This window comes from Pituophis catenifer, unplaced genomic scaffold (genome assembly GCF_029215685.1).
Source record: "Pituophis catenifer annectens isolate HBS135680 unplaced genomic scaffold, rPitCat1.0.hap2 SCAF_1, whole genome shotgun sequence".
In the NCBI taxonomy this organism is placed as follows: domain Eukaryota; kingdom Metazoa; phylum Chordata; class Lepidosauria; order Squamata; family Colubridae; genus Pituophis; species Pituophis catenifer.
The window spans coordinates 344,413,143-344,439,582 of record NW_027256881.1 but is presented as its reverse complement, the minus strand read 5'-3'; the positions used below and the strand labels follow the sequence as shown (position 1 = coordinate 344,439,582).

Below are 26,440 nucleotides of genomic sequence, written 5' to 3'. Positions count from 1 at the left end.
AAATGTAAGGGGTCGTCCCGTGTTGGTTCAGCCCCGTCTATCCAATACCCAAGTTTGGGGAGTGGCGTCAAGCTGGCCACGCCTCCCCAGTTGGCCATGCTCCCCCAAGTCAACCACAGCCCTGATGCGGCCCTCAATGAAATTGAGTTTGACACCTTTGAGTAGATCTTCCTAAACGGAGCTTAAGAAAATAACATTTGTCCCAAGAATTGTACCACTTCTTTTTTTCCTGCTTGATGTGCGGGGAGGGGATTTGGTGGGAGGCGCTTGTTGAAAGCCCAGAAGGAAGAGGATTGGGGCTTTTAGAGGGGGCAACAAGAACAAGGGGCACAGTGGGACATTTGCAGAACGCACACCTCTGCTTGTGGCAGCCATGAAGGAGAGGAAAAAAACAAACAAAACACAAGGTTCGCTTGGAAAGGCGAGTTAGAACTCAGAAAAAGTGTAAGATGCAGAGAGCTCTGTCAATAGAAGGGAATATTTGTAGCTCGGAGTTGAACTGTCAGGTCCTTGGTGCTCTCCTGCTGACATTTCATGACCCAACTAGGTAATATCATCAGTGCTAGTTGTGGGGAGGAAGAAAAGGACTGGGTCCTTGGTGCTGGCTGGGTCCTTGGTTGTTTTCTTGCAGGCATTTCATGACCCAACCGGGTAACATCAGTGCTAGAAAGGTTTGCTCTGTTTATATACAGCGGCTTGCACAACCAATTTGGACCAACAAACTTATACTGACCTAGGCTCCCTTAAAAAGCAGGAAGCAGGAATTGGCCCCGGCAAAACCCCTTTTGTTTACACAACCGTGAATTTCATTCATTCACAATCAGCAAGGTTTGTCCAAACAGTTTTTCAAAGGAATATTTATCAACACAGACCTCATCTCTTTTGGCAAGCTGCCACGTAACTTGTTTCCAAACGCAGAGTAAGGCAAGACTTGGCACAGAGTCTCTCAGAGTCACAAACAGAACTTTCCACTTTTGAAACGACCGACCGAACAAATTGTTTCCTGGAAAAGCCTCCCCCCCTCTTTTGTTTCCTATGGGAGGGGCCAATCACCTCCAAGGTGTGGCTTTACTCCCAAGTCGACCCTGCTTTCTGAGTTGATCTTGTCTTCTGGCAGCTCTGTGCATGAGCACACTGGGAACAGGCTCCAGCTGTTCCTCTGCCTCACTGCTGTCTATCTCCCTCTCTGCCTCCGACGCAGAGCCCTCATCCGAGCATTCCCCAGCCCCCAGGACTGGCCCAGGTTCCTTCTCAACCTCCTCACTGTCTGACTCTGCTGCCAGCTGCCGGTCCACAACAAAACAATATATAACAGCGTAATCAAGGAACCACCAAGAACGCTCCCACCAATACTGACGGGACAAGCCACTTGTTTATAGAGAGCAAACACCACACACCCTTCGAGCATTGATGTTACCTAGTTGGGTCATGAAACGTCTTCAAGAAAACAGCCAAGCTCAGCCAGCGCCTCAGAGACCTCTATTTTAGATGTCATGTGAGCAGCCATAATAAACCCAGATTAAACACTTTCAAATTCAGGTGAAAAAAAAAAAAATCACGGCACCACTTACTGAGCCCATCAAAAATTCAATAATGCTTTTATTAGAAGAGATTATATGCCCTATGTTTTTATTCACCTACACCCTCCCCACCCCCGCCTTCCTCTAAAAAATATGTCTTGAGCTTCCACCAGTTTGGTGGAACTGGTGGAGGAGCCGAACAAAGTGCTGTCTTCTCTTTACAAGGAACACAGTATGTTCAAGTATCTCGTACAAAAAAAAATAAGATACACGAGGGTTTTACAATAAGCTAAAAGAATTCTACATACGTACAAAAGGGGGGGGGGAAAGAATAGGGATGCGTATATCAAAAGGTGTTCGGGAAGTTGCTGGTAGCCGTGGTGGCTGGCTCTGCTTCGGAAGTCGTCCGTTCGGGTGCTGCAAAGACACAACGGTTTCACTTAAAAAACAGCTTCCCCGTTTCTGTAAGGCACAGAGGGGGAAGACCGGCATCTTTGCCAGGGCACCCGTTGTGAAAATGAGAAAACTTGAATATAAATATGGGAGATCAGTGCGAGAGAGAATGCTGCTTCTATTCTACTAGCTACTTGTTCTGTCGGCTGCCGGCCCGGCAGGAGGAGGAGGAGGAGGTGTGGGAGTCAAGGTCAGCATCAGGGCAAACTGGGAGCTCTGAGGGGGAAGAGGGAATGGAGCTGGCAGAGCCTGGGCTATCCGTCAGCCCTCAGATGGAGAGTCAACAGCCCCCAGGTCTGGAGGTGGCTGATAAGAAGAGGAGGAACAGCTGGGTCCAGTGCCTGACACATGGCTGCACAGAAGGCAGAGAGGAGGAGAGCAGTGGAAATGTATGGGCTGGTCCTTGGGACGGAAGAGCCACCGCTGCTAGCGAAGCCCCACCCTAACTCTGGGAATGAAAGGCAGGGGGGGTTGAAGATGAATAGGTGTGGTAGACAACTATTCATCTTCCGGCTGGATGGACTTGTTAGCCTATGTTGAGAGAAACTTTTTGACGGGGCTGCCGGCACTCCTAATTAAAGGAATCTTTTGAGTTCACATCAAGAAACTGGTAGTAGCACATCAAGAGCCTTGGTAGCACAGTGGTTTAAAGCACCCTGTTATTAACACAGCTGCCTGCAATTACTGAAGGTTCGAATCCTACCAGGCTCAAGGTTAACTCAGCCTTCCATCCTTTCTAAGGTAGGTGAAATGAGGACCCAGTTTGTGGGGGCAATAAGCTGACTTTGTATAAATATACAAAAGTATGAAGGCTATTGCTTAACGCAGTGTAAGCCGCCCTGAGTCTCCGGAGAAGGGCGGTATATAAATCAAATTAAAAAAAAAGGGGGGGGGATTGTCATGTTTGGGGAGCTGGGTGAGAACATAGCCCTGTTGAAGCTTGCTGTGTAGCAGGACCTATTATAAGAGTCTATGGAGATTCTCCGTCATCCATTGTCCCAAAAGGTGCTTTTTTTCAAGAGGCAACCGGACTTTTGGGTTTTTTTCTTTTAAAGACATTTCGCTTCTCCTCCAAGAAGCTTCTTCAGCTCTGACTGGACGGTGGGGAAATGGAAGGATTTGTATTCCTTGCAGACAGTTGGTCATTTGCATCCTTTTAGAGCAGGGGTCTCCAACCTTGGCAACTTTAAGCCTGGCGGACCTCAAAGCTGGCTGGGGAATTCTGGGAGTTGGTCTGCCAGGCTTAAAGTTGCCAAAGTTGGAGAGTTATTGAGGGTCATTGAGGCCACTTGGAGGTTTGTCTGTGTCCTTGGGGTCACATCTTCAAAGAAAAAACAAAATCCAGTTGCCTCCTGAAAAAAGTACCTTTGGGACGACCTATTATAAGCAACTCAAGGTGGTAGACATCTGTAACATTCCTTCTATATTCTTCACAACAACCCTGTGAGGTGGGCTGGGCTGAGAGTGGTGAGCCCAGTCACCCGGGGAGGGGGGGGGATTTCATGCGTAAGGCAGGACTGGAACTCGGACTCTCCTGGTGACTGGCCCAAAGTCACCCAGCTGGCTTTCATGTCTAAAGAAGAACTAGAACTCGCTGTCTCCTGGAGATTGGCTCAGAATCACCCAGCTGGCTTTCATCCAGGACTATAACTCCTGTTTCTGGACACCTTAACCACTACACCTTGAAGGAATATCCTGCTTTTTGTGAGGCAGTGGCAATTTTTTTAAAAAACTATCACTGCTTATTGAATATTGAAAGCCGTTTCTGAAAAGATGACGGACGGTTGCAGCTAAGATGAAAAAATTCCATCCATGTTTTGGATGTAATTGAACTGGGGTTTATTTCTTGTTTATTTCCAATTTTCTTTACTGCCTTGAGTGACTCTGGATTCCTGGTGACCACCTGGACTAACCAGTATCCAGGCTTCTTTGCAAGATTTGGGCAAGTGCAGGGGTGAAATCGACTTACCTTCCCTACCGGTTTGGAAGTGCACGCGCCGTGCGCTCGCATCACATGCACCCTTGGACCCTCTGTGCATGCACAGAGGGTAAAAAACAGGTTACTTCCTGGTTAAAACCAGGAAGTAACGACATCCCGGCGGGTGGATGGAGCCTTGTGCTGCCTCTGCAACCAGTTCGCCGAAACCAGTGCGAACCGATAGCATTTCACCCCATGGCAAGTGGCTTTGCCCTTGCCTGCTTTATGGGGCTGAGAGAGAGGGGGACTGGCCCAAGGACAGCTAATTGACTTCATGCCTAAGGCAGGACCAGAACTCGCAGCCTCCTGGTTTCTGTACATTTGACCACACCAAACGGACATTGCTGGTTTAATACAAGTTATTGTTCTGGGACTGGCAGAGGGTCTTAACTAGTTTGGATTAGAAGTCTTCCTCAACTTAGTTGGGTCTGATGGAATTGTCTCCATGCAACACTGATGTTTAGCCAGCTTGGTTTTCCCCCTCCGACTGTGGGACTTTGAACAAGCAAGGATCTACCTGCATTAGCCGGCTTGCCTTGGCTTGGCTGTACATCTATGATGACGCAGTCGTCGTCGTCTTCCTCCTCGGTGTCTGCCTGAAATCCATCCATCTCTGTCATTTCCGCCTTGAACAAAAGAGGCATGTCAAACGTTGGCGTCAAACTTGGGAAAGAAATGCTGTCGAGGCCATTGTTAGCGAAAATAGACTCTACTAAAGCCAAGTGGTTACACCGAAGCAAAGCCGGATCTGAGTTTTTCGCACCCAAAGTAGATGGCAAAATTGGAACCCGGTCTTATGATGACCCATTCAATGACTGTCATGACTTACAGCAGGGGTGTCAAACTCAAGGCCTGTGGGTCGGACCCGGCCCATGGGGTGCTTAGCTCTGACCCGGGGGATGGATAGGCATCCTGGAAACAGTGAAGGACCGGCCCGTGGTACCTAAGCCAGCAAAAACAGAGCTCCATTTTTGCTGGCAGAGTGCTCAGGCCACCATAGGCGCTCCCGAAATGAGTGACATCGAGCTGGCCACGCCCATCCCAGCCCCCCAAGATCAAATACAACCCTGATGTGGCCCTCAATGAAATCGAGTTTGACACCCCAGTCTTAATTGCTGGGCTCAATTACGGTCGTAACTTGAGAATTATCTGTAACTACTTCACTATGCCCATTGGCCATACAATAAAACAGTGAGCCAAGAGAGGAGACTTGTGTGTGGGGCTTTCTTGTAAGAGGAGTGGGTCCACTTAATGACCATCACAATAAATAAATCAAGATGGCAAAGCTGAGTCAGTCCACACGATGACTAGCTTTGCGACCTTAATCACCTGAGGCTCAATTGTGGTTGTAAGTCCAGGACTACCTATATCCTATGTCAGTGATGGCTAACCTTTTCAACACTGAACACCGAAACGGGGGCTCGTGTGTGCTGGAACCTGGAAGAGAGCAGCTGGCTGGTGCGCATGTGTGCAGCGGCCAGCTGCTCTTCCGGGTTCTGTCACGTGCATGAGCGCCAGCCAGCTGCTCTCTTCCAGGTTCCAGCACGTACATGTGCTCCAATCAGCTGGTCTTCACGCAAAAACCAGCTGCCACTGCGCATGAACACGCCGGAACCCGGAAGATCAGCTGGCCACTGCGCGCATGCTCATAGGGAGGGCTCTGTGTGCCACCTGTCACGCATGCCATTACAAGAGCCTTGGTGGTGCAGCAGACTAAAGTGCTGTTAAGTAACACCAGCTGCCTGCAATTACTGCAAGTTTAAATCTCACCAGGCTCAAGGTTGACTCAGCCTTCCATCCTTCCGAGGTAGGTAAAATGAGGACCCGGATTGTGAGGGCAATAAGCTGACTTTGTATAAAAAAGAACAATTTTTTATAGGGGGGGGCCGAAAGCCCTACTAAGCAGGTATATACAAAAGTATGAAAGCTATTGCTTAACGCATTGTAAGCCGCCCTGAGTCTCCGGAGAAGGGCGGCATATAAATTGAACCAATAAATAAATAAATAAATAAATAAATAAATAAATAAATAAATAAGTTTGCCATCACAGTCTGTTGTGGGCCGTACAGGGCCTGTGAATAAGACGCAGCTTTTCGGATCAGAGAGTCAGAATCTCCACCACAGTCGGTAAACAAAATGTGAAGCAAAGAACGAGGATGGCACAGCTTGCTAACAACCAGCAAGGGGGGAGTTACTAACTTGGGTACAGAAGCCCGTCCTTACCTGCTCGGTCCCCGGAGGTCTCCTCATGAACTTGGTTATTGACATGCTTTGCGTTGACTTCCGTTTTGCGGAGACTGGGGGGGTTTGGGTTGCCGCCCCTCCTTGCAAACTGCTCGCTTCTTCCTTGGCCACGGATGGAAGCTGGGTGATGTAGTTCCACTGGCAAGGCACCGGCAGATGCTCCTGGCCAAAGTTCTTCAGGACCTCGGATTGCACGTACCAACACATCCGATACTCGGGCCTCTTCTCGTAGACGGAGTTCTCGGAGATGATCCTCTTCAGCCTGGCCTTGGAAGGAACAGTGTTCTCACAGGCCGGAGCCTGGCCTTGGGAGACTTTGAGGCTGGCATCTCCGCTGCCCAGGGAGGAGGCCGGACTATTGGGGTCTGACAGCAACGCCAAGCGGCAACATTCCTGGAACTCCTGAATGATGACTTTGCTTCCGTTCACATTGCCGTGAAGTAGCGGAAGCAGCTGGGCCAAAACTGAAATGGAGTGAAAAACAGAATCTTAGTTACACTGAGGGCATCCCTGGCTGCTGGAGCAAACAGAAGCCACAAAATAACTGTGGGGCACAGAAGGGACCTTCTGGAGGTCTTCTAGTTCAACCTCCTGCTCGAGCAGGAGATCCTATATCATTTCAGACAAGTGGCAAGCAAAGAAGAGGGAAGTTAGATTCACTTAACAACCCTGTTCCTAACTTTAACAACTGCAGTGATTCACTTAACAATTATGGACACAAAGGTCATAAAATAGGGCAGAATTCACCGAACAATGATCTTGTTTAGCAACAGAAACTTTGGGCTCAACAGTGGTCGTAAGTCGAAGACTACCTGCAGTGTGAAACTGATTGCTACTTTTTGACATCGAAGAGAAGGTCTAAACTACCAACGTAAGAAGCCAAAATTAATAATCCGTTCACCGCACATTCCAGAAAAGACCCTCATTCTGGGCAGGGGACCCTGGTTCTTTGCTCCATCCACCCGCCACTTACTTTCTTGATCCTTTGTTTTCTTTTTGTTGCTTTTCTCTATCAAATCTTCCTCGGCAAAGCCGGAATCGAGAACAGAAGCTGTAAATTGCTGCAGGATCCCCATTTCTGCCATTGTGACGGCACCGTTCTGCTCGCCTTCCCAAACGCAACCGATCTTCACCGGCTGCAGGATGCGGAATCTTTTCCCCTTGGTGATCAGCTCGTCCCACTCCATGGCTTTCAGCTTCTGGCGGACTTTGTAGTTTTCGGGATCGCATTCCTGGGATAAGGAGGGTGGGAGGGATGAGTTTAGCAATAGCAGTAAGACTTATATACCAATTTACAGTGCTTTATAGCCCTCTCTAAGCGGTTTACAGAGTCAGACTATTGCCCCTAACAATCTGGGTCCTCATTTTACCCACCTCAGAAGGAAGGGTCAGACATGACTGAATGGCTGACGGTAACAATTGTATTTCTATAGATTTAAAACCACAGTTAATTCGATTTCCAAAACTGGTTTCAAATTATACAATTATTAGCAAAATTTAGTGATTTTGTCTATTGAACTCACTCCTTATGTTATTTTGAATAGTATTCAAATGGCTTAGGACAGGGGTGTCAAACTTAAGGCCCGTGGGCCGGATATGGCCCATGGGGTGTTTAGATCTGGCCCGCAGGGCCACCCTCGAAACAGCGAAGGACCAGCCCACAGTGCCTCTGCCAGCGAAAACTGAGCTTGGAAGGTCTGTGTGTGCCCAAAAACTGAGCCTGGTAGCCCATTTTCGCTGACAGAGCACTTGGGCCACCACAGGCGCCCCCCCACGTGACGTCAAGCTGGCCACGCCCACACTGCCCCCCCCCGACACAATCCTTATGTGGCCCTCAATGAAATTGAGTTTGACACTCCTGGCTTAGGAGGAAAACAGAAGGGGATATTGGGATATTGTGTGCTTTTTGTATTATTAAAAAAAAAAAAAATCTGATATTTTTTTTTTTTAATTTGATTTATATGCCGCCCTTCTCCGGAGACTCAGGGCGGCTTACAATGCGTTAAGCAATAGCCTTCATCCTTTTTGTATATTTATACAAAGTCAGCTTATTGCCCCCACAAACTGGGTCCTCATTTCACCTACCTTAGAAAGGATGGAAGGCTGAGTCAACCTTGAGCCTTGGCGAGATTCGAACCAGCAGAAATTGCAGGCAGCTGTGTTAATAACAGGGTGCACTAAACCCCTGTACTATCAAGGCTCTAAATCAAGGATTTTCCAGGATCCATTATAATTTTAAACTAAGCTTAAGTCAAAGACTACCTATGTTACGTATGTTCAATGAGTTCATAATGCCTAAAACGAATCCATAAGAAGGGATATAACTTATAGTTAGTGGATGTCAGGAGCCAGGATTGTTCCAATGAGTACAAGTGTTATTTCATGCCCTCCGTAAACAAGAATGTGAACTGCTTAATTGGTGGTAGATAAAGAGTTAATGGCTCTGATTTTGGCCATGTCATGCAGGGGAATTCACCGGAAAAAGCAATTAGGCTTGGAAGAGGAGTTAGAGGTAAAAGGAAACCAGACCATCAGAGAACACGGCGGCTGGACACTCTCAAAGCTGACCCAAGCCAGAGCATAGAACAGCTTGAAGAAATAGTTCAAGATCGGAAAATGTGGAGAGACCTGGCCCAGAGAATCACCGAGAGTTGGATACAGCTGAATGGAGAACATTGACACCAAGAATCAATGGAATTCAGCGGTGGGGGTGGAGGGGGGAACGGACGGACGAGTGAGACATTTGTTTAAGTGAATTTTGCCCCATTTTATGACCTTTCTTGCCACACTTTGTTAAGTGAATCACTGTAGTTGTTAAATTAGTAACATGGTTGTTAAGTGAATCTGGCTCCCCCGTTGACTTGGCTCATCAGAAGGTCTTAAAAGGGTTAGGGTTAGAATGAACTAATATGAAAGTTGAAAGAGAATATGTATGATTAACAATGGATAAGATAATATAATTAATTGAAATAATGTTCAGAAATTAGGATTGGATGATGATACTGTTTATATAATAAGTATAGAAGATATTAAGACAAGATAAAAAAGTAGGGAAAAAGAATACTTTGGCAGAAATTGAAATATGTAGATTGTATTTGGATATGACAAGTTGTATAAGACATGATTCGGTCAAGACTCTGTTCATAAAATATGAATGTGAAAGAAAAAAACAATAAAACTTATATATATAGAGAAGCCTGAGTGGCGTAGGAGGCTAATGCCTCCTACTAAGGCAGCATTTAACATCCAGCTGCCTGCAATTACTGCGAGTTCAATTCTCAGCAGGCTCAAGGTCGACTCAGCCTTCCATCCTTTCTAAGGTGGGTAAAATGAGGACCCGGTTTGTGGGGGCAATAAGCTGACTTTGTATAAAATATACAAAAGTATGAAGGCTATTGCTTAACGCATTGTAAGCCGCCCTGAGTCTCTGGAGAAGGGCGGCATATAAAAATAAATAAAAATAAAAAATATTTTTTTTAAAAGAACTTAAAAGGGGATCGCGTGACCCCGGGACAATGCAATTATCATAAATATGAGTCAGTTTCCAAGCGTCTGAATTTTGATCATGTGACTATGAGGGATGCTGTAATGACCCTGTGAAAAAACAGTTATAAGTCACTTTTTTCAGTGCTGTTCTAATTTGGAACAGTCATTAGATCAGTGTTTCTCAACCTTGGTAGCTTGAAGATGGGTGGACTTCAACTCTGGCTGGGGGATTCTGGGAGCTGAAGTCCACCCATCTTCAAGCTTCCAAGGTTGAGAAACACTGCATTAGATGAACTGTAGTAAGTCAAGGGCTACCTGTGATATCAGCCCACCCACAATAATGATTGTGCATATGTAACAGACACACTGGGAAAAACTCCTATCATGTATCTGATACATGTGATCCATTGAAGCTTACGATTGTTGTTACGTTTTGTTTTCAGTCTTAATTCTACTCCTGCAGAATCAAATAGGGAAGCGCAATACATTTGTGGGTTTTAGCTTTGAGTGGCAGCCTTTTGACAGAGGTTGTCTCTGGCTATCAGTCCTGAGGGCTACAGGTAGTCCTCGACTTACAACAGTTTGTTTAGGGACCATTCAAAGTTACAACGGCACTGAAAAAAGTGATTTAGGACTGTTTTTCACACTTACGACCGTTGCAGCATCCCCCCCAGGGTCACGTGATCCAAATCCAGATGCTTGGGAACTGACTCGTATTTATGACTGCAGTGCCCCGGGGTCATGTGATCACTTTCTGCGACCTTCTGACAAGCAAAGTCAACGGGGACACTAGATTCACTTCACAACCGTGTGACTAACTTAAGAACTGCAGTGATTCACTTAACAAATGTGGCAAGAAAACTCGTAAAACCGGGCAAAACTCACTTAACAAGTTTCTCGACTTAGCAACATCAATTCTGGTCTCAACTGTGGTCGTAAATCGAGGACTACCTGCTGAGGTAGACCAACATCTACTGCCTAGCTCATTTTTCCAGCCTCTTAGTCTTAGCAAAACGCCCTTCCATTTGGGGCTTACTTCAGTCACGCCTTCATCCTCCGAAAGGTATCCGTGGGGAACAAAAAAGCCATCATCATCATCTTCCTCCTCTCCACCATCTTCTTCCTCATCCTGAATGACAGGAAAACCGGGAGAGATTACAAAGTGGCTTTGGAAGAGCACTTTTTTCTCAGAACAACTTCAGTGGCAGATCTTTCGAAAAAGGGCTGGTTGGGAAGGAAAGGGCATTCTCAGTTGTGACAAGACGTTTGTGGGTATTTTTGTATGTTCCATATACAAGATTACTTTATGCAGCAAAAATGGAAGGACATTGCGATACCCACAATGGACAAATGGCTGCAAAAGATAGCAGAGATGGCCAAATTGACTGTTTTGGTCAAAGAAAAAAAGAAACCACTATTACTTTTGTTTCTCCTTGGAAACCATTTATGGACTTTGTGCTTGAGGTGGGGTAGGGGGGAGATGAAACTTTGATTTTGGATTTTACCGATTAGATAGATTCGTTGTTATAGAAATGGCTACTTTATACTATTATGAAAAAGTAAAAAGTTGAGATTGGATGTTATTATTTTATTCTACCGGACCAAAGGGAGTTGGAAGTCAATGCCTTTTCTTTCATTTTTCCTTTCTTCTCTACACTTCTCTTTTCCCCTTTCCCTCCCTCATTTTTCCTATTATTTGCTTTCGTATTTTATAATAAAAACTGTAAACATGACACTGGGGGAAAAAAAGGGGTTTCTGGGTATTTGAAAGAAATGCATCTCTCACATTTAGGAACGAATTCCCCCTTCTCCCCTCTCTCAAAAGGTCTGTGCCGGCCTTCAGGAATATCAGAGATTAAAGAACACAAGATAAATTCCAATTATGGGGCAGCTGCAGTTGGAAAAAGTCACAAATCAGAACTGGTTTGATTCACAAGGAGGAATTGCCCTTGCAGTCATCCATCCATATAGTGTGTTTTTCACCCCTAGATGTAAGGATGCCAGGTCAAGATTAATTATGCTGGAGAGCCAGTTAGGTGTAGGGATTAAGGCCTCAGGCTAGAAAGCAGGAGACTGCGAGTTCTAGTCCTGCTTAGACACAAAACCAACTGGTTTCTGGTTTCAGTTTCCGTCAAGGAGGCAATGGCAAACCATTTCTGAAAAACCTCGCCAAGAAAATTGTGGGGACTTCTCCAGGCAATCTCTGATAATTGGACACAATTTAATGTAAGAAAAAAAACCTTTCTGGCTATTTCTGTTAGACACTGTTCCAATCATCTTCTCCCAGAGCGCCAAGAGATTGGGGTATGTGGCCAACTGTGGATGACCAATTTCATTTTCATTTTCATTTTATTAAATTTGTATACCGCCCTACTCCCGAAGGACTCAGGGCGGTGAACAGGCACAAAATAAAACACATAAATACAAAAGTTAAAAAACATAATTAAAACCAAATTAAATAATTTTGCCCGAGACAATTAAAATTCTCAATAATTTAAAACAAATTAAAATTTCAATTTAAAAATTTAAAAGGGGAGAAAATTAGGCCAGGCCGGCCTGCTGGAATAGGAGTGTCTTCAAAGCACGGCGGAAGGTGCGCAGATCCAGGATCCTCCGTATCTCCGGGGGGAGCTCGTTCCAGATAGTAGGTGCCCCCACAGAGAAGGCCCTCCCACTAGGGGCCGCCAGTCGACATTGTTTGGCTGACGGCACCTGGAGGAGCCCCTCTCTATGAGAGCGTACCGGCCGGTGGGAGGCTGTTTGTGGTAGTAGGCGGTCCCGTAAGTAGCCAGGTCCTAAGCCATGGAGCGCTCTAAAGGTGGTAACCAAAACCTTGAAGCGCACCCGGAAGACCACCGGGAGCCAGTGCAGCTCGCGCAGGAGAGGTGTCACACGGGAGTGCCATGTTGCTCCCATAACCACCCGTGCGGCATTTGTATGCCTGATTCCAGATGTTACCTGCAACCCCATAATCCCTTGCGGGTGGAGTCTGGGCAACTGGATGTACAGGGTTTACTGGCCGGATGCCCTTTCTGTCGCCAATGCAGAGTCCCCCCACCCCTAGTAGATACATTCTCATTGTGCCCAGAGAGAGAAATATCTGCCTCTACCTACCTAGGATTGAACTCACAGACTCCTGATTGTGAGGCGAGAGCTCCACCTCTAGGCCACCGCACCACTCCATATTACCCACAACATTTCAACCACTAGTCTTTCAAAAGTTTTGTCATTGAAGGCGGGGCATGTTGCTACTTCAGGGAAAAGGCTTAGTCTTACCCCTTCACTGTGAGAGAGGGACTCCCCCGGTTCCTCCTCCTCCCACTCTTCATCACTCTCAACTTCATAGTCCAGGAGCTTCTGCAGGGAAAGAAGCAAGAACAATGCAAACTAAGTAAGAAGAGCTTCCAGAAGGACTGTGCAACGGGGGGTGGGGAGAGAGACTGATTCCAAACAGCATTAATGGCAAAATAGAAACACGGAATCCTAGAACTAAGAATTCCAATATTTGATGGGCCGCCACAAAGAAGAGGGGGTCCACCTATTCTCCAAAGCACCTGAGGGCAGGACAAGAAGCAACGGATGGAAACTAATCAAGGAGAGAAGCAACCTGGAACTAAGGAGGAATTTCCTGACAGAACAAAGAGCCTTGGTGGCGCAGCAGACTAAAACTGCTGTTAAAGTAGCACTTGGCTGCCAGCTGCCTGCAATTACTGCGAGTTCAATTCTCTCCAGGCTCAAGGTTGACTCAGCCTTCCATCCTTCCGAGGTAGGTAAAATGAGGACCCGGTTTGTGGGGGCAATAAGCTGACTTTGTATACAATAGAACACTGCTTGGAGGGGGGGGGGCAAAAAAGCCCTACTAAGCAGGTATATAGAAAAGTATGAAGGCTATTGCTTAACGCATTGTAAGCCGCCCTGAGTCTCCGGAGAAGGGCGGCATATAAATCGAACTAATAAATAAATAAATAAAACCAGTGGAAAAGCTTGCTGTCAGAAGTTGTGGGTGCTTCATCACTGGAGGTTTTTAAGAAGAGACTGGACAGCCACTTGTCTGATATGGTACAGGGTCTTCTGCTTGAGCAGGGGGCTGGACTAGAAGACCTCCAAGGTCCCCTCCAACTATGTTATTCTGTTATTCCATCTGCTGCTTAGTGCAAGATTCCAAGGGTCTCCAAACTTGGCAACTTTAAGACGTGTGGACTTCAACTCCCAGAATTCCCCAGCCAGCATGGGATGCTTTCTTTCCACTAAGATTTACTGCCATCTCCTCCCATCGATACCCGCTTGGCCCCAACGGCTTTTTAACCTGCTTGAAGGTGATGTAATGTTCCCAGCTTACCACATCTTTGGCCCAAGGGTTTCTGGGCCTTATTGCAGAAGTTCTCTTGTTCCATGTGCCCCAGTAGGCAGGCCGGTGATTCTCACAGAACTGCAGGAGTTTCATTCTGCCAAATTTCTTCCTTTCGGGCGCATCTTCTGCCTGGTTGCTACTCACAATGACCACATCGCTTTTGAACAAAAAAATAAATAAAATAAAAATAGGGCACTCAATATTTGGTGTCGCCCACCAGGGTTTAAGACACCGAAAGAAAGGAAGGGAGGGGGGAAGCTGAAAATCTTCCTTGATCTCCACTGAAATGAAGTTTCTAATTAGTACTAGGATAATAATGCCTGACTAACAAGAAAAGGACTTTTGTCCACTTCTGTAGAGAAGCTTCAATTAAAACTGAACTGGTGGGATTGTGTCACAGCTAGAAGGAGTGAGTGAAAGTTAAGGATACCGGGTGTGCTGCAAACCACCCCAGATCAAAGAGGAATGGGGGAAGTGGGAGATAGAGCAGTGAGAGGGAGGGGACACTAAAGCTTTCTATACTGGATGCATAGAAATGCCAGAAATGCCCCCTGCCGTGAAAACATCTGGGCAGGATGACTAAGGATTAAGGGATCACAATAGCACACCCTCTTTCAGCAGGGAAGTTGTGAGTGCACAGCAGGGTGCTTGCAGCCAAGAGAAGCCGAAGTTTAAAAGTTGAGCAAAGAAGAGGCATCTTGAAATGGGTCCTCGCACCCGAGCGATAGACGCAGTGCAATCTCAACGTCAGGCGAATGTATTTCCGTCGATTGTCTATGGAGATTCTCAGTCATCTAGGCCAGAGGTGGGCAACGATGGCCCTTTTATGACTTGTGGACTTCAATTCCCAGAATTCCTGAGCTAACATGGCTGGCTCAGGAATTCTGGGAGTTGAAGTCCACAAGTCATAAAAGGGCCATAGTTGCCCACCCCTTGATCTAGGCCATGGTTGTCCCAACGGTGCTTTTTTTTTTTTTTTTTTTAAATCGAGAGGCAACTGGACTTTCTTGGGGGTTTTTTTGAAGACAGATGGGGAGGGATACGGCATCACCTATGGTGACACAGTGCTTAGAATGCAGGACTGCAGGCTACTTCTGCTGACTGCCGGCAGTTTGGCAGTTTGATTCTGACTGGCTCAAGGTTGACTCAGCCTTCTGTCCTTCCGAGGTGGGTAAAATGAGGACCCAGATTGTTGGGGGCCAGAGACTGACTCTGTAAACCGCTTAGAGAGGGCTGTAAAAGCATTGTGAAGCGGTATATAAGTGCTAATGCTATCATCTGTCTCTAGTCTACAACAGTCCTGTCCACTGTTCCAAGAAGGCTCCCCACCCATTTGCACCACTCAGGTGACCCTGAGGACACAGCTAAACTTCCAAGTGGCCTCAACGACTCTCTCCAAGGATGCAAATGACCAGCTGTCTGCAAGGAGTGTAAATCCTTCCGTTCCTCACCATCCAGTCAGAGCTGAAGAAGCTTCTGGGATGAGAAGCGAAACGTAACGTCTTCAAAGAAGAACCAGAAAGTCCGTTTATTCCCATTTGTTCCTACTTTGGGTAACAAGTTCTTATGGGCACAGCAGCTTGTCCTTTTATTCCTGATTTTTATCCAAAGTGTTTTGCTAAAGCCACCTCTGTCCCAGGACAGACCTCCTTTCCGAAAAGAGCAGCTAACCTGTTAATCCCGTCGGCGCTGGGGCTGAAGACAAGGGTGGGCTCCGATTTCCTAGAATCCCGACTCTTCAGCTCTTCCAGGAAAGAAAGCTCGCAGCTCTGCTCTTCCACGGAGAGGTCCATCCGGTCGGAGAGCTCCTGATCGAAGGGCACCCGGCAAAGCGGAGCAAGGACCATGTTCTCCTTGATCTCAAAGGGAGCAAACTTCCCACACCAGCCCGCCAGAGTCTGAAAATAAAGAGAGCAACTTTGTTACACTGTTCCTCTTGGAATGCAATGTACAATGGAAGTTTCATCCTTGAAGCCCAGAAGAATCAGACACTTAATATATATATATATATATACACACACACACACCGTATTTTTTGGACTATAAGACACACTCCCTCCCCTAAAAGAGGGTAAAAATTTTGGTGCGTCTTATACTCCGAATGTAGCCCCGCCCACCCACTGGCCCCCACCCTTTGGCCTCTGCCTCCCAGCAATTTACCTCCTTGCAGCAAGCAACAAACAGCAAAACAGCCCATTTTAGCTTCAGCACAGCCTGATTAGCACAAGCAGCTGATTGGGCCTCCCGACCCTCAGCTGTTTCAGGCTGCAGAGATTGCCATGGCCTATTGCTATGTGGGCCTCCGCTGCTTGCTGCAAGCAGGCAAATTGCTGGGAAGCAGGGGTTGTTTTTTTTTTGTGCTGAAAATGAAACTAAAGCAGGCTGTTTGCTGCAACAAGGCAAACTGGGAGGCAGAGGCAGAGTTATTGTGAGTGTTTTATGGTCTTATTTTCTTCTTTGTGTCCTTTTGTTGTAAAATTTCTGTCTAGAATCAACAATTAGCTGGAATTTAAAAAGCATTTCACTAACTTAATTAAAATGTTACCTGAAGGAAAATAAAGATTGCATGCTGAATAATTTACTGATTCTGATTACAATACCAATCTATGCAAAGAAAAAAACTTAAAACAGTTCCAAACTGGTAAAATTTCATATTATTTCCCATATCCATGCATTAGCGTATATCTTGTTTTCCTCCCCAAAAAGATAGGTGTGTTTTATAATCCGGAGCGTCTTATACTCTGAAAAATACGGTAGGTTGTCATTCTGAGGTTGTCATCATTTTTGCTGTTTAAAGCGAAGTCCAAACAGAAGAAACATCACATCACACCCACGTTAGGTTGTTTTTAAACTGCAATGCTTACAGGTGGTCCTCGATTTACAGCCATTCGTTTATAGTGGCCGTTTGAAGTTATAACACATTGAACAAAGTGACTTATGACAGTTTTTGACCCTTACGAACGTTGCGGCATCCCTGGGGTTATGGATGGAGATGCTTGGCAAGTGATTCATACTTATGACCGTTGCAGTGTCCTGGGGGTCACGCGATCACTTTCTGTGACCTTCTGACAAACAAAATCAATGGGGAATTCACTTAACCACTGTGGCAAGAAAGGTTGTAAAATGGGGCAAAACTCACTTAACAACTGCCTTGTTTAGCAATGGAAATTTTGGGCTCAATTGTGGTCATAAGTTGATGACTACCTATCTTTTTTTTTTTTTTTAAATTGCAGGTTGATTATACAGGTTTCAGGTTGATAGGCTGTGCAACGTTCTGACTCTGGGGATGTGGGCCTTAAATCCTCTTATTTTAGCTAACTTTACAACAGTTGTGCTATTTTGGCCAACAATTCTGTTAATAGTTCCTGAAACGCATGATGATGACCTTCTTGTCCAAATATTTTATGGTATTACCCAGGAAAAGGAAAATAGTTTTAAACACCTCAAAGGTATACATAAATGGTTAGAAAACTTACTTTTGGAGCAGGCGGGGTTTTTGGTTTTTGAAAGAACCGGGTGATTTCAGCCTTTTCTGCTTTGAGGCGCTAGAATCAGAATATGAAAAAAAAAAGAGATATGTTACAATCCATGAGATTAAGAACATCACTGCAAACAAAGCCTTCTCTAATACAGAGAAGGCAAACATTGTCTGATGTCCAAAAGCACTTCTTTTGAGCTCTTGTATTCTTGCTAAAATAGAATAAAGGAAAGCACTTCTGGTTTTACCTTCTCTTCTTCTTTTAAGCGTTTTTCTTCTTCCTTTTTTCTTTTCTCTTCTAATTTCGCCCTTCAAAATAAAGCCCAGGTTTAAGAAAATATAATCCCGGTTTATGAAAACACAAGCACCGGGAGCATTCAGACATGACTCAAATATTCTCCACTCCCCAAAATTCTGGGGTAAAGGGAACGTTTTGCAGATCCTTTGTTTAAAGGAATTTTTTGGGGGGGAGGGAAAAGCTTCCATTTGAATTTCTAATTCAAATTGATTTTACAATTAAGTGGTCCAAGAGGCAGCCTTGAAAATATCCATCACAACTGGAGAGCAAATTGCAATGGAGCACAGATTGGTGAGATGTAAGGAAGGAAAGAAGGAAGGAAGGAAGGAAGGAAGGAAGGAAGGAAGGGAAGGGAAGGAAGGAAAGGCAAGGTGGAAGGGAAAGGAAAGGAAAGGGAAAGGAAGGGAAAGGGAAAGGGAAAGGGAAAGAGGAAAGGAAAGGAAAGGAAAGGAAAGGAAAGGAAAGGAAAGGAAAGGAAAGGAAAGGAAAGGAAAGGAGGAAGGTCCTCATCGTGATACTCTGAGCAGCATTAAAGCAAAGGAGCCAATCAGAAGAATGTGATCCTATAACTGTCCAATTATATTCAAACAAATAGTTTTTGTAACAGGCTTGGTAACAGTTCCTGGCTTGGTGGCCTGGACAGTGTTGCCTTCATTCCATGAAAGGAATGGAAAGGCTAGCAGCTCTCATGGGTAGCCTCCTCCCTTTACCCCTCTCCGTAGCTCCCTCCCTGTTGTGTATGGGAGACTGGCATCTGGTGAAGCATGGCTGGCAGGCAGGCAGGCAGGCAGGCCATCAATGATACTCCGAACACCATTATAGGAAAGCAGCCAATCAGTAGAATGCGATCATATCAAGAGAAAACAGCAACCAAGTCCAGCTAGCAGAATCCCAGCAACCTATCCAATCGGAACAAGGGAAATCTATGTTGATTGACAATCCCATGTGACAATTTACTTACTCCAGAGCTTCTTGCCTCTCTTTCCGTTTTTCTTCTTTTGCGCGTTGCTTTTCAGCTTTCTCTTTTTCATCTTTCTCTTTTTTCTCCCTCCTTTCTTTATCCTTAAGCTCCTTCTCTTCTTCTTTCTTCCTCTTTGCCTCCTCTCGGGCACGTTCCTTCGCAGCCTGGGCTTCCTTTTTCAGCTGTCTCTTCTCCTCCCGTGTAGCTTCCAGCTTCTGAAGTTTTTCTGCACGCTCTTGGTCCTAGAAAGAAAGAAAGAAAGAAAGAGAGAGAGAGAGAGAGAGAGAGAGAGAGAGAGAGAGAGAGAGAGAGAGAGAGAGAGAGAGAGAGAAAGAAAGAAAGAAAGAAAGAAAGAAAGAAAGAAAGAAAGAAAGAAAGAAAGACCGACCAGAAAAGGCCTTTAGGAGGAATTCTTGACCCCGTCGTACCCCACCACCTTTCGAGCAATGCAATGTGTTAACAGGTTGCCTCGACTTATAATCATCCGTTTAGTGACTGTTTGAAGTTACAACTGCATTGAAAAACGTGACATTTCAACAGTCCCCAGATTTATAGCCAGAGCAGCATCCCCATGGTTAAGTGATTTATATTCAGACACTTGATTCACATTTATGATGGATGCAAAGCCCCTGGGGTCACCTAATCGCCATTTGTGACCTTCCCACCTGCCTTCCAACAAGCAAAGTCAATGGAGGAAGCTGGATCTGCTTAATAAATATTTGATCCATTTAACTGACGGGATTCACTTAACAACCACAACAAGTCCTAAAACCGAGTTAACTGCCTTGCTTAGCGATGGAAATTCTGATCCCGATGGTGGTCGTTAAGTCGAGGACTACCTGTATATGTTTCCAGGGGTGCTTCCAGAACCTGCTATTCAGCAGGTTCTGGAAGCGAAAATTTTGAGCAGTTTGGAGAACTGGCAAATGCCACCTCTGGCTGGCCCCCAAGTGGGGTGGGAATGGAGATTTTGCAGTATCCTTCCGCTGCCACGCCCACCAAACCATGCCCACAGAACTGCTGGTAAAAAAATTTGAATTCCACCACTGTATGTTTCCCAGGCTCATCCCCTGTGCATGACCAGGATGGTGAGCCCAACAGAGGGAAATCAGAAGGGGATGATGCAGTCGTAAATGCAGCCAGGCCCAAATTTTGTTTTCGTAACTGTGTGGGTGGTGCAACGGACAGAACAGAGGAATGGTCATAAGTCCCTTCATTCGGTGCTGTTTCTAACTTTATTTGTTATTATTATTAGAAAATTTATATTGCCACCTATTCGCACATGGCGACTCAAGGCGGCTTACAAGGATATAAAAACCTCATATAAAAAACAATACAAACTAATAAAAGAGAGAATCATATAATAAATTAATAAAATGATATAATAGCCCCCCACCCCAGCAACAGCAGAGCACACGAGCCATTTAATGGGCTCCATCCCGCTCTGGGTTCCCCAGGCCCACTGGCAGAACCAGGTCTTCAGCGCCTTCTGGAACAGAGTTAGAGTGGGAGCCGTTCTAATCTCTGGGGGAATGATGTTCTAGAAGAGGGAGCCACCACTGAGAAGGCCCTTCTTCTGGGTCCCACCAGGTGTATCTCCCTCCATTCCTTGCCTTTGGTCACTGAACAAAAGGTTATTAAGTGGAGATTACTGGCGTGTTCATAGATTGAATAAATAAAACTTTCCACATCATAGGTACCAGAATAAGAGAGTTGGAAGGGACCTTGGAGGTCTTCTAGTCCAACCCCCTGCTCAGGAAGGAAGGAAGGAAGGAAGGAAGGGCTATACCATAACCCAATGTCAAGGTTTAAACTCACACAACTATCTGAATAACCTATTCATTCTGTCCCCTTTTTAAAATGATCTGTCCTTCAAAATTAAAATGAAATTCTATTTACACTGGGAAATCTTGAAAGAAGTATTGACACAGTTGCCACCCTCAAATCCTTTCCTGGTTTGCTACTTTTTTTTATTCTGTTTTTGTAGCTGTGGGAAATAACATGGCTACTGTAGCTGGAAGGTAGGAAAGACTCAGAACAACTCTGTCACTTTGTTAATATTGAAACAAAGAAATAAGTAACTTAAAAGGGGTTACAAATTTTGTTTCATGGTGTAACATTCTGCCAATCCTCGCCTTCTTTGGCACTAAATACATTCTTACATTTATCACTCTAATACAGAGGTCTTCAAACTTGGCAGCTTTAAGACTTCTGGACTTCAACTCCCAGAATTCTCCAGCCAGCTATGTTGGGAGTTGAAGTCCACAAGTCTTAAAGCTGCCAAGTTTGAAGACTTCTGCTCTAATAGGAGGAAGTTTTCACAGGACTCTGAAGCTCATTTCAACCTGTCCTTCCACCCCTTACTTCTCAAATAATTGCTCCTATAGTTTCCTCTAGGAGGAGGAGTCTTGATTTAGAGAAAAAAAATGTATTAACTTTCAGGAAGGGATAAAATACAAAAAGCAAAACAGAGATTAAAAAGTAAGTAAACAAAATCATGAATGCAAAAGAAGGAAAAAAAGAAAAAGAAGGAAAAGGAAGAATAATTCCCAACTTTCTTCGGTACAGATGCAGATATAAAATACAATGCAATGTATAGATGCAATGTATAAAATACATTGACCTCTTATTATAAAACCAACAATGCACAGTATTTCTATAACCTGTGTGAATCATCAAATCCCAAAATTAAATCTTCATTTCTTTCCATTTCTAGCAAGAGGCCCAACAATGGTTTCAAATGAAGTTCAAATAGAAACAAAGGCCATTTCTTTAAGTCAGGGGTCTGCAACCTTAAACACTCCAAGAGCCATTTGGACCCGTTTCCCACAGAAAAGAAAACACCGGGAGCCACAAAACCCTTCCCGTGCCTGACTATTTCTTGAGCGGTCACAAAACTAGCATATGTAGTTGAATTAAACGTTCTGTTTTCTTCTGAAACTTTTCTTTTCTTGGATTTATCCATGGTTGGCCTACCGGGGGTTGAAAAGCTCAATAAATCGCATGCTGGCGGGTGTCACACATTGGTGGTTGTGATGCATATTTTGGGTGACAGGGAGCCGCAGCACAGGGGTGAAAGTGCCACAGGCGGCTCCAGAGCCACAGGTTGCTGACCCCTGCTTTAAGTAGTCAGTTTAGGACGTACCTTGCTTTGATTGGAAATCACACCATCCAATCACTGCAACCTCCAACCCCCAAATAGACCAAAACATGCCATAGCCCACTTGTTCCTGGATATTGTCAAATCCAGAAATAGCTGTATCACACAACATCTTTGATTATACTTCCAAAGTAGCATTTTAGCCATAAACACCTGGAAGATATGGGATGGTGGAAGAGGCCTTTTAAGTCAAGCCACATTCCCTCTGATTTAATATTGTCTTCCCCGGAATTTAAATCTTTTCTGGCCTAGCTGGATACGTCGGCATAGAAACTAGGACTTTTTCTGCCTGCAGCTCTGCTAAGCTGTTTCAGTGGACAAAATTTACAATTTATTAGGGATGCGCATGCATGAAAAACACTCTGGATCTCACTTCAGACTTTAAAAAAAAAAAAAAGGTAGAAGATCTGTTACTCATTAATGCAGGCATTTCTCAGGCTTCTGTGCTTGAACAGCCAGAGTGCCAAAGTCACTGGTGATGTGTCATCATCTCTTAGCAACAAAGACAATTCTTTTCTAGGATGATGACTGGTAATTAAAGTAGCTCAAATTTTAATGGGCTTTCACGAAAGCTTTATTTAAAACAAAACAAAACAAAAAAACCTCAGGCTGCTTTAGTGATGACCAAAGAAATACTGTCATTAAAACCATTTATTATTGTCTTCCGCATCACTTTCTTAAGCCCCCACACTCTCACTTTTCAGCGAGTAAATTCAGTTAGTCAGTGGAATCCTCTCACCCTCTGTAGCTTGAGTTTCTCCTTCTCCTCAGAACTTCGATGGACCTTTGGAGAGGCCTGAAATGGGAAAGATGGAGCAGGTTATGCCATCAACATTTCTTTAAGCAATCAAAACAGAGACTAGGACTCATACAGAGTCTGGGGTTATGAAAGGCCTGCCCTTCTGCAAGCTGTAACTTGTAGCGTAATTCAACAAACCATGATTAAAGAAATTATGGTTAAGCACAGCGGTCCCCAACCTTTGCCGCTTGGCAGTCCACCTGGAGGGTGGAGAAGAGGGGAGCTGGGCCATGTGGTGGGCTGGTGCACGCGCACGAAGCCCTTGCAGAAGTGGTGGGCTGGTGCGCACACATGGGATTGTCCGCCGGCCCCCACCACTCAAGTTGAGCTGCAGGTGTGTGTACACTCCGGCCAACCACTCAGGTGGCCCAATTCCGAATAGGCCACAAGCCTGTAGTGGGCTGTGGCCCAGGGATTGGGGACCCCTGGTTTAGTAAAACCAAAGAGTCATTTTTGGCATGTTTAAAGACAGCCTTTGAACTCTGGTGCTGGAGAAGACTCCTGCGAGTCCCTTGGACTGCAACGCGATCCAACCGGTCAGTCCTAGAGGAGATCAACCCTGACTGCTCTTTAGAAGGCCAGATCTTGAAGAGGAAACTCAAATACTCAAATGAGAAGGAAGGACTCCCTGAAGAAGAGCCTAACGCTGGGAACGATGGAGGGCAAAAGAAGAAGGGGACCGCAGAGAACGAGGTGGCTGGATGGAGTCACTGAAGCAGTAGGCATGAGCTTAAATGGACTCAGGAGGATGGTAGAGGACAGGAAGGCCTGTCTCGGCAACGCTGGCTGCCAGAGCAATTCCACGAAGAAACATGCTTGGGTGGTGGTTCGAGGATGGTTTATTTGCAGCTAACAGCAACAGCTGGAGGAACGTTGTCTATGGGGTCACGATGGGTCAAACACGACTTCGCAACTAACAACAAAAGACGGACAGCTGTATTAAGGCAGAATGCTGTGAACTGAATTCCTCATCTGTATTTTAAGAAAACAGAGGAAGCACAGAGAAACACAGAGAGTAGAGTCAGGTGAGGTTAGACCCATCATTTTCTACCTATCTTCAGAAATCCTAACAGTTTAAAAAAAAAAAACTATTTTAGGCAAGGCGATTAAAAAAGCAACTTTGACATATAAAGTCTGCAATGAATTCCAGCCCTGCAACATGGATAAGAAAACCTAAAAGTGCTTCTCAATCAGAGATGGGCTGGGACTACATCTCCCATAATTCTTATTTAGCAGCTACAGGGAGTCTTCAATTTATGATCACAATGGAGCCAGGAATTTTGATCGTTAAGGTCATAAGTTGAGGTACCAACTTACTGGACTCAAGCTTACAACCATTTTTATAACAGACATAAGCTGAGTCATCATGGCTGTAAAGTGAATCTAAAAAAATATATAAGAATAAATACAAGTTTCATTTTATCATCATGACAAACAGGCAAACTAAAAATACTTATTTGCAATAGGGTTTAAATTTGAACGTTTTGGAGGGTGATGAAAGGATGGAGAATTATGTTCTGCAACGTTTGAGGATTGCTATTTTGGCTATCTTTTAAATGAAAAAATAACCCTGCCTCCCAATTTTAGTTGGATAGAATAAACCCAAGAAAACATACCCTTTAACTTTAAATCTTTTTAACTTTAAACAGGGTCAGTAAAAGAGGTATATTTCTGGAGCAGCAGAGAACTAACCCAACACAATTTGATCTGAATTTATACCAAAGTAAGAATCTTCTCCAAGTCTTTCCATAAAGGTTGTTAATTCCAGTCCATGAGTTGAACAAAAACAAAAAATAGGCAGTAAACCAACTTACAATTGCCACAACTGCAAATTGCACTGACACCACAGCTTCCCTCCAAGACTTTCCCATTCTTATTTGAAATCAAGAAAACAAGACTTGCCAATTAACTAAGTTTTGGCCAACAGAACAATTCAGGACTTCGTTTCCAGCTAAGGAAGAGCAACAAACAAATCCCAAAGGCTTGTGAATAAACTACTTCCCAAAAACAATGTAGGGCATTTTAAGTATTAGCTGGAGAGTTTAATGATATAATAGATACCTTTAAAAAAACAAAAACCACCCACATATACAATGGGTAACATGCCACGTTACACAGGCAGTTCGGAGACCCAATAACAACAAAACAGAGAAGTTTTTTAACACACACAGAAGTTGACATGCAACACACCAATTTATGCAATACACTAAGCAGTGAGTAAACCTTGGCTCACATACAGTGGATCCAGCTGCCTATTTGCTTCTGGAGTTAAGTTAGGGATGTAATTTTCAAGATTTTGAGTGTTTCTGATATAAAGGGAAGGTTTTAAGAAGCAAAAAGTGTGGTTTTAACATTGCAGAACATAGCCATAGATGTATATTAGTCAGAAGTAGATGCCTTCTATGTAAATTTCATTTCACATTGTACAGGGATACATTTAGCAACTGGACTTTGTGCTTTCCACAGTCCATAGTCCTCGACTTGCAACCATTCATTTAGTGACCGTTCAAAGTTATAACAGCAGTGAAAAAAGTGACAGGACTATTTTTCATATTTAATCTCCGTGGTCATGTCATTAGAATTTGGAAGCTTGGCAACTGGCATGTATTCCTGACGGTTGCCCTCTCCCGCGGTCACGTGATCACCATTTCCCAGACGGCTGCTGACAAGCAAAGGCAATGGGGGAAAACAGATTTGCTTACTGATCACATGATTCACTTAACAACTGCACAGATTCACTTAACTGTCACAAAAAATGTTGTAAAATGAGGCAACTGTCTTGCTTAGCAACAGAAATTTCAGGCTCACTTGGGGTCATAAGCCAAGGACTACTTGCAGAGAGAGTGCGTCTGTTGACTCAGCACTAAGTTCTGTATAGAAAGAGTGGATATTATAGCAAGGCCTAATAAGGCCTTAAACCCAAACATATCAAGCTGTATTATTATAGCATACAATCCTCTTACTCTTCACCTAGTAATTTTTGGCTGGTAGCTTAAGACATTCCTACGAAGGAATTTCCAAATTGTTTCCTGAAATAATTAAAAAAACCTACCAAGTCACATTATTCCACTAGAAGTTATCTATAGATAGCCTTTAATGGCCATAATCAAGGAAATTCCACACCACAAGCTGTTCACTTTGGATTTTTTTCCTTCCCTATCACGCCCACATGGTATCTGTTCTGTGGAACAGCTAGTTCTGCGGAAATTTCCCTGGGGTTTACTCCAGGGAAACAGAAGAATTTGAGCCTTTGTTCTCAATGGGGTCCCCTTACTGTGTTAATTTTTCTTTTATGAATAAGGTAAAGTAGTCGTTCCTGACTCTAGGGGGTGGTGCTCATCTCCGTTTCAAAGCTGAAGAGCCAGCGCTGTCTGAAGATGTCTCCGTGGTCATGTTGCCGGCATGACTAAACGCCATAGGCGCATGGAACGCTGTTCCCTTCCCACAAAAGGTGGTCCCTATTTTTCTACTTGCCTTTTTTATGTGCTTTAGAACTGCTTGGTTGGCAGAAACTGGGACAAGTAACGGGGAGCTCACCCCATTACGTGGCACCAGGGATTCGAACCGCAGAACTGCCGACATTTCGATCGACAAGCTCAGCGTCTTAGCCACTGAGCCACCGTGTCCCTTTTTCTTTTATGAATACTGATGCTATATCGGGAGCTAGTTTAGGGTACTAGTTAAAATACCGGGCTAGAAACCAGGAGATTGT

The 26,440-nt window shown here is 44.7% G+C and overlaps 1 protein-coding gene across 1 annotated transcript in view; it reads right to left on the bottom strand.

Annotated features, from left to right (window-relative positions):
- Positions 1 to 1,627: 1,627 nt before the first annotated feature.
- CHAF1A (chromatin assembly factor 1 subunit A) overlaps positions 1,628 to 26,440 on the bottom strand; it is a 33,769-nt gene continuing 8,956 nt past the window's right edge. The window contains exons 4-15 of the mRNA XM_070931900.1: positions 22,669 to 22,725; positions 18,770 to 19,011; positions 17,759 to 17,819; positions 17,509 to 17,577; positions 15,704 to 15,930; positions 14,021 to 14,189; positions 12,958 to 13,038; positions 10,718 to 10,810; positions 7,169 to 7,427; positions 6,175 to 6,659; positions 4,469 to 4,577; positions 1,628 to 1,937 (exon numbers count right to left, since the gene is read on the bottom strand). Of these exons, the coding sequence (XP_070788001.1) occupies positions 1,867 to 1,937; positions 4,469 to 4,577; positions 6,175 to 6,659; positions 7,169 to 7,427; positions 10,718 to 10,810; positions 12,958 to 13,038; positions 14,021 to 14,189; positions 15,704 to 15,930; positions 17,509 to 17,577; positions 17,759 to 17,819; positions 18,770 to 19,011; positions 22,669 to 22,725 (1,923 nt within the window). The 3' untranslated portion in view covers positions 1,628 to 1,866. The remainder of the gene's footprint in view (positions 1,938 to 4,468; positions 4,578 to 6,174; positions 6,660 to 7,168; positions 7,428 to 10,717; positions 10,811 to 12,957; positions 13,039 to 14,020; positions 14,190 to 15,703; positions 15,931 to 17,508; positions 17,578 to 17,758; positions 17,820 to 18,769; positions 19,012 to 22,668; positions 22,726 to 26,440) is intronic.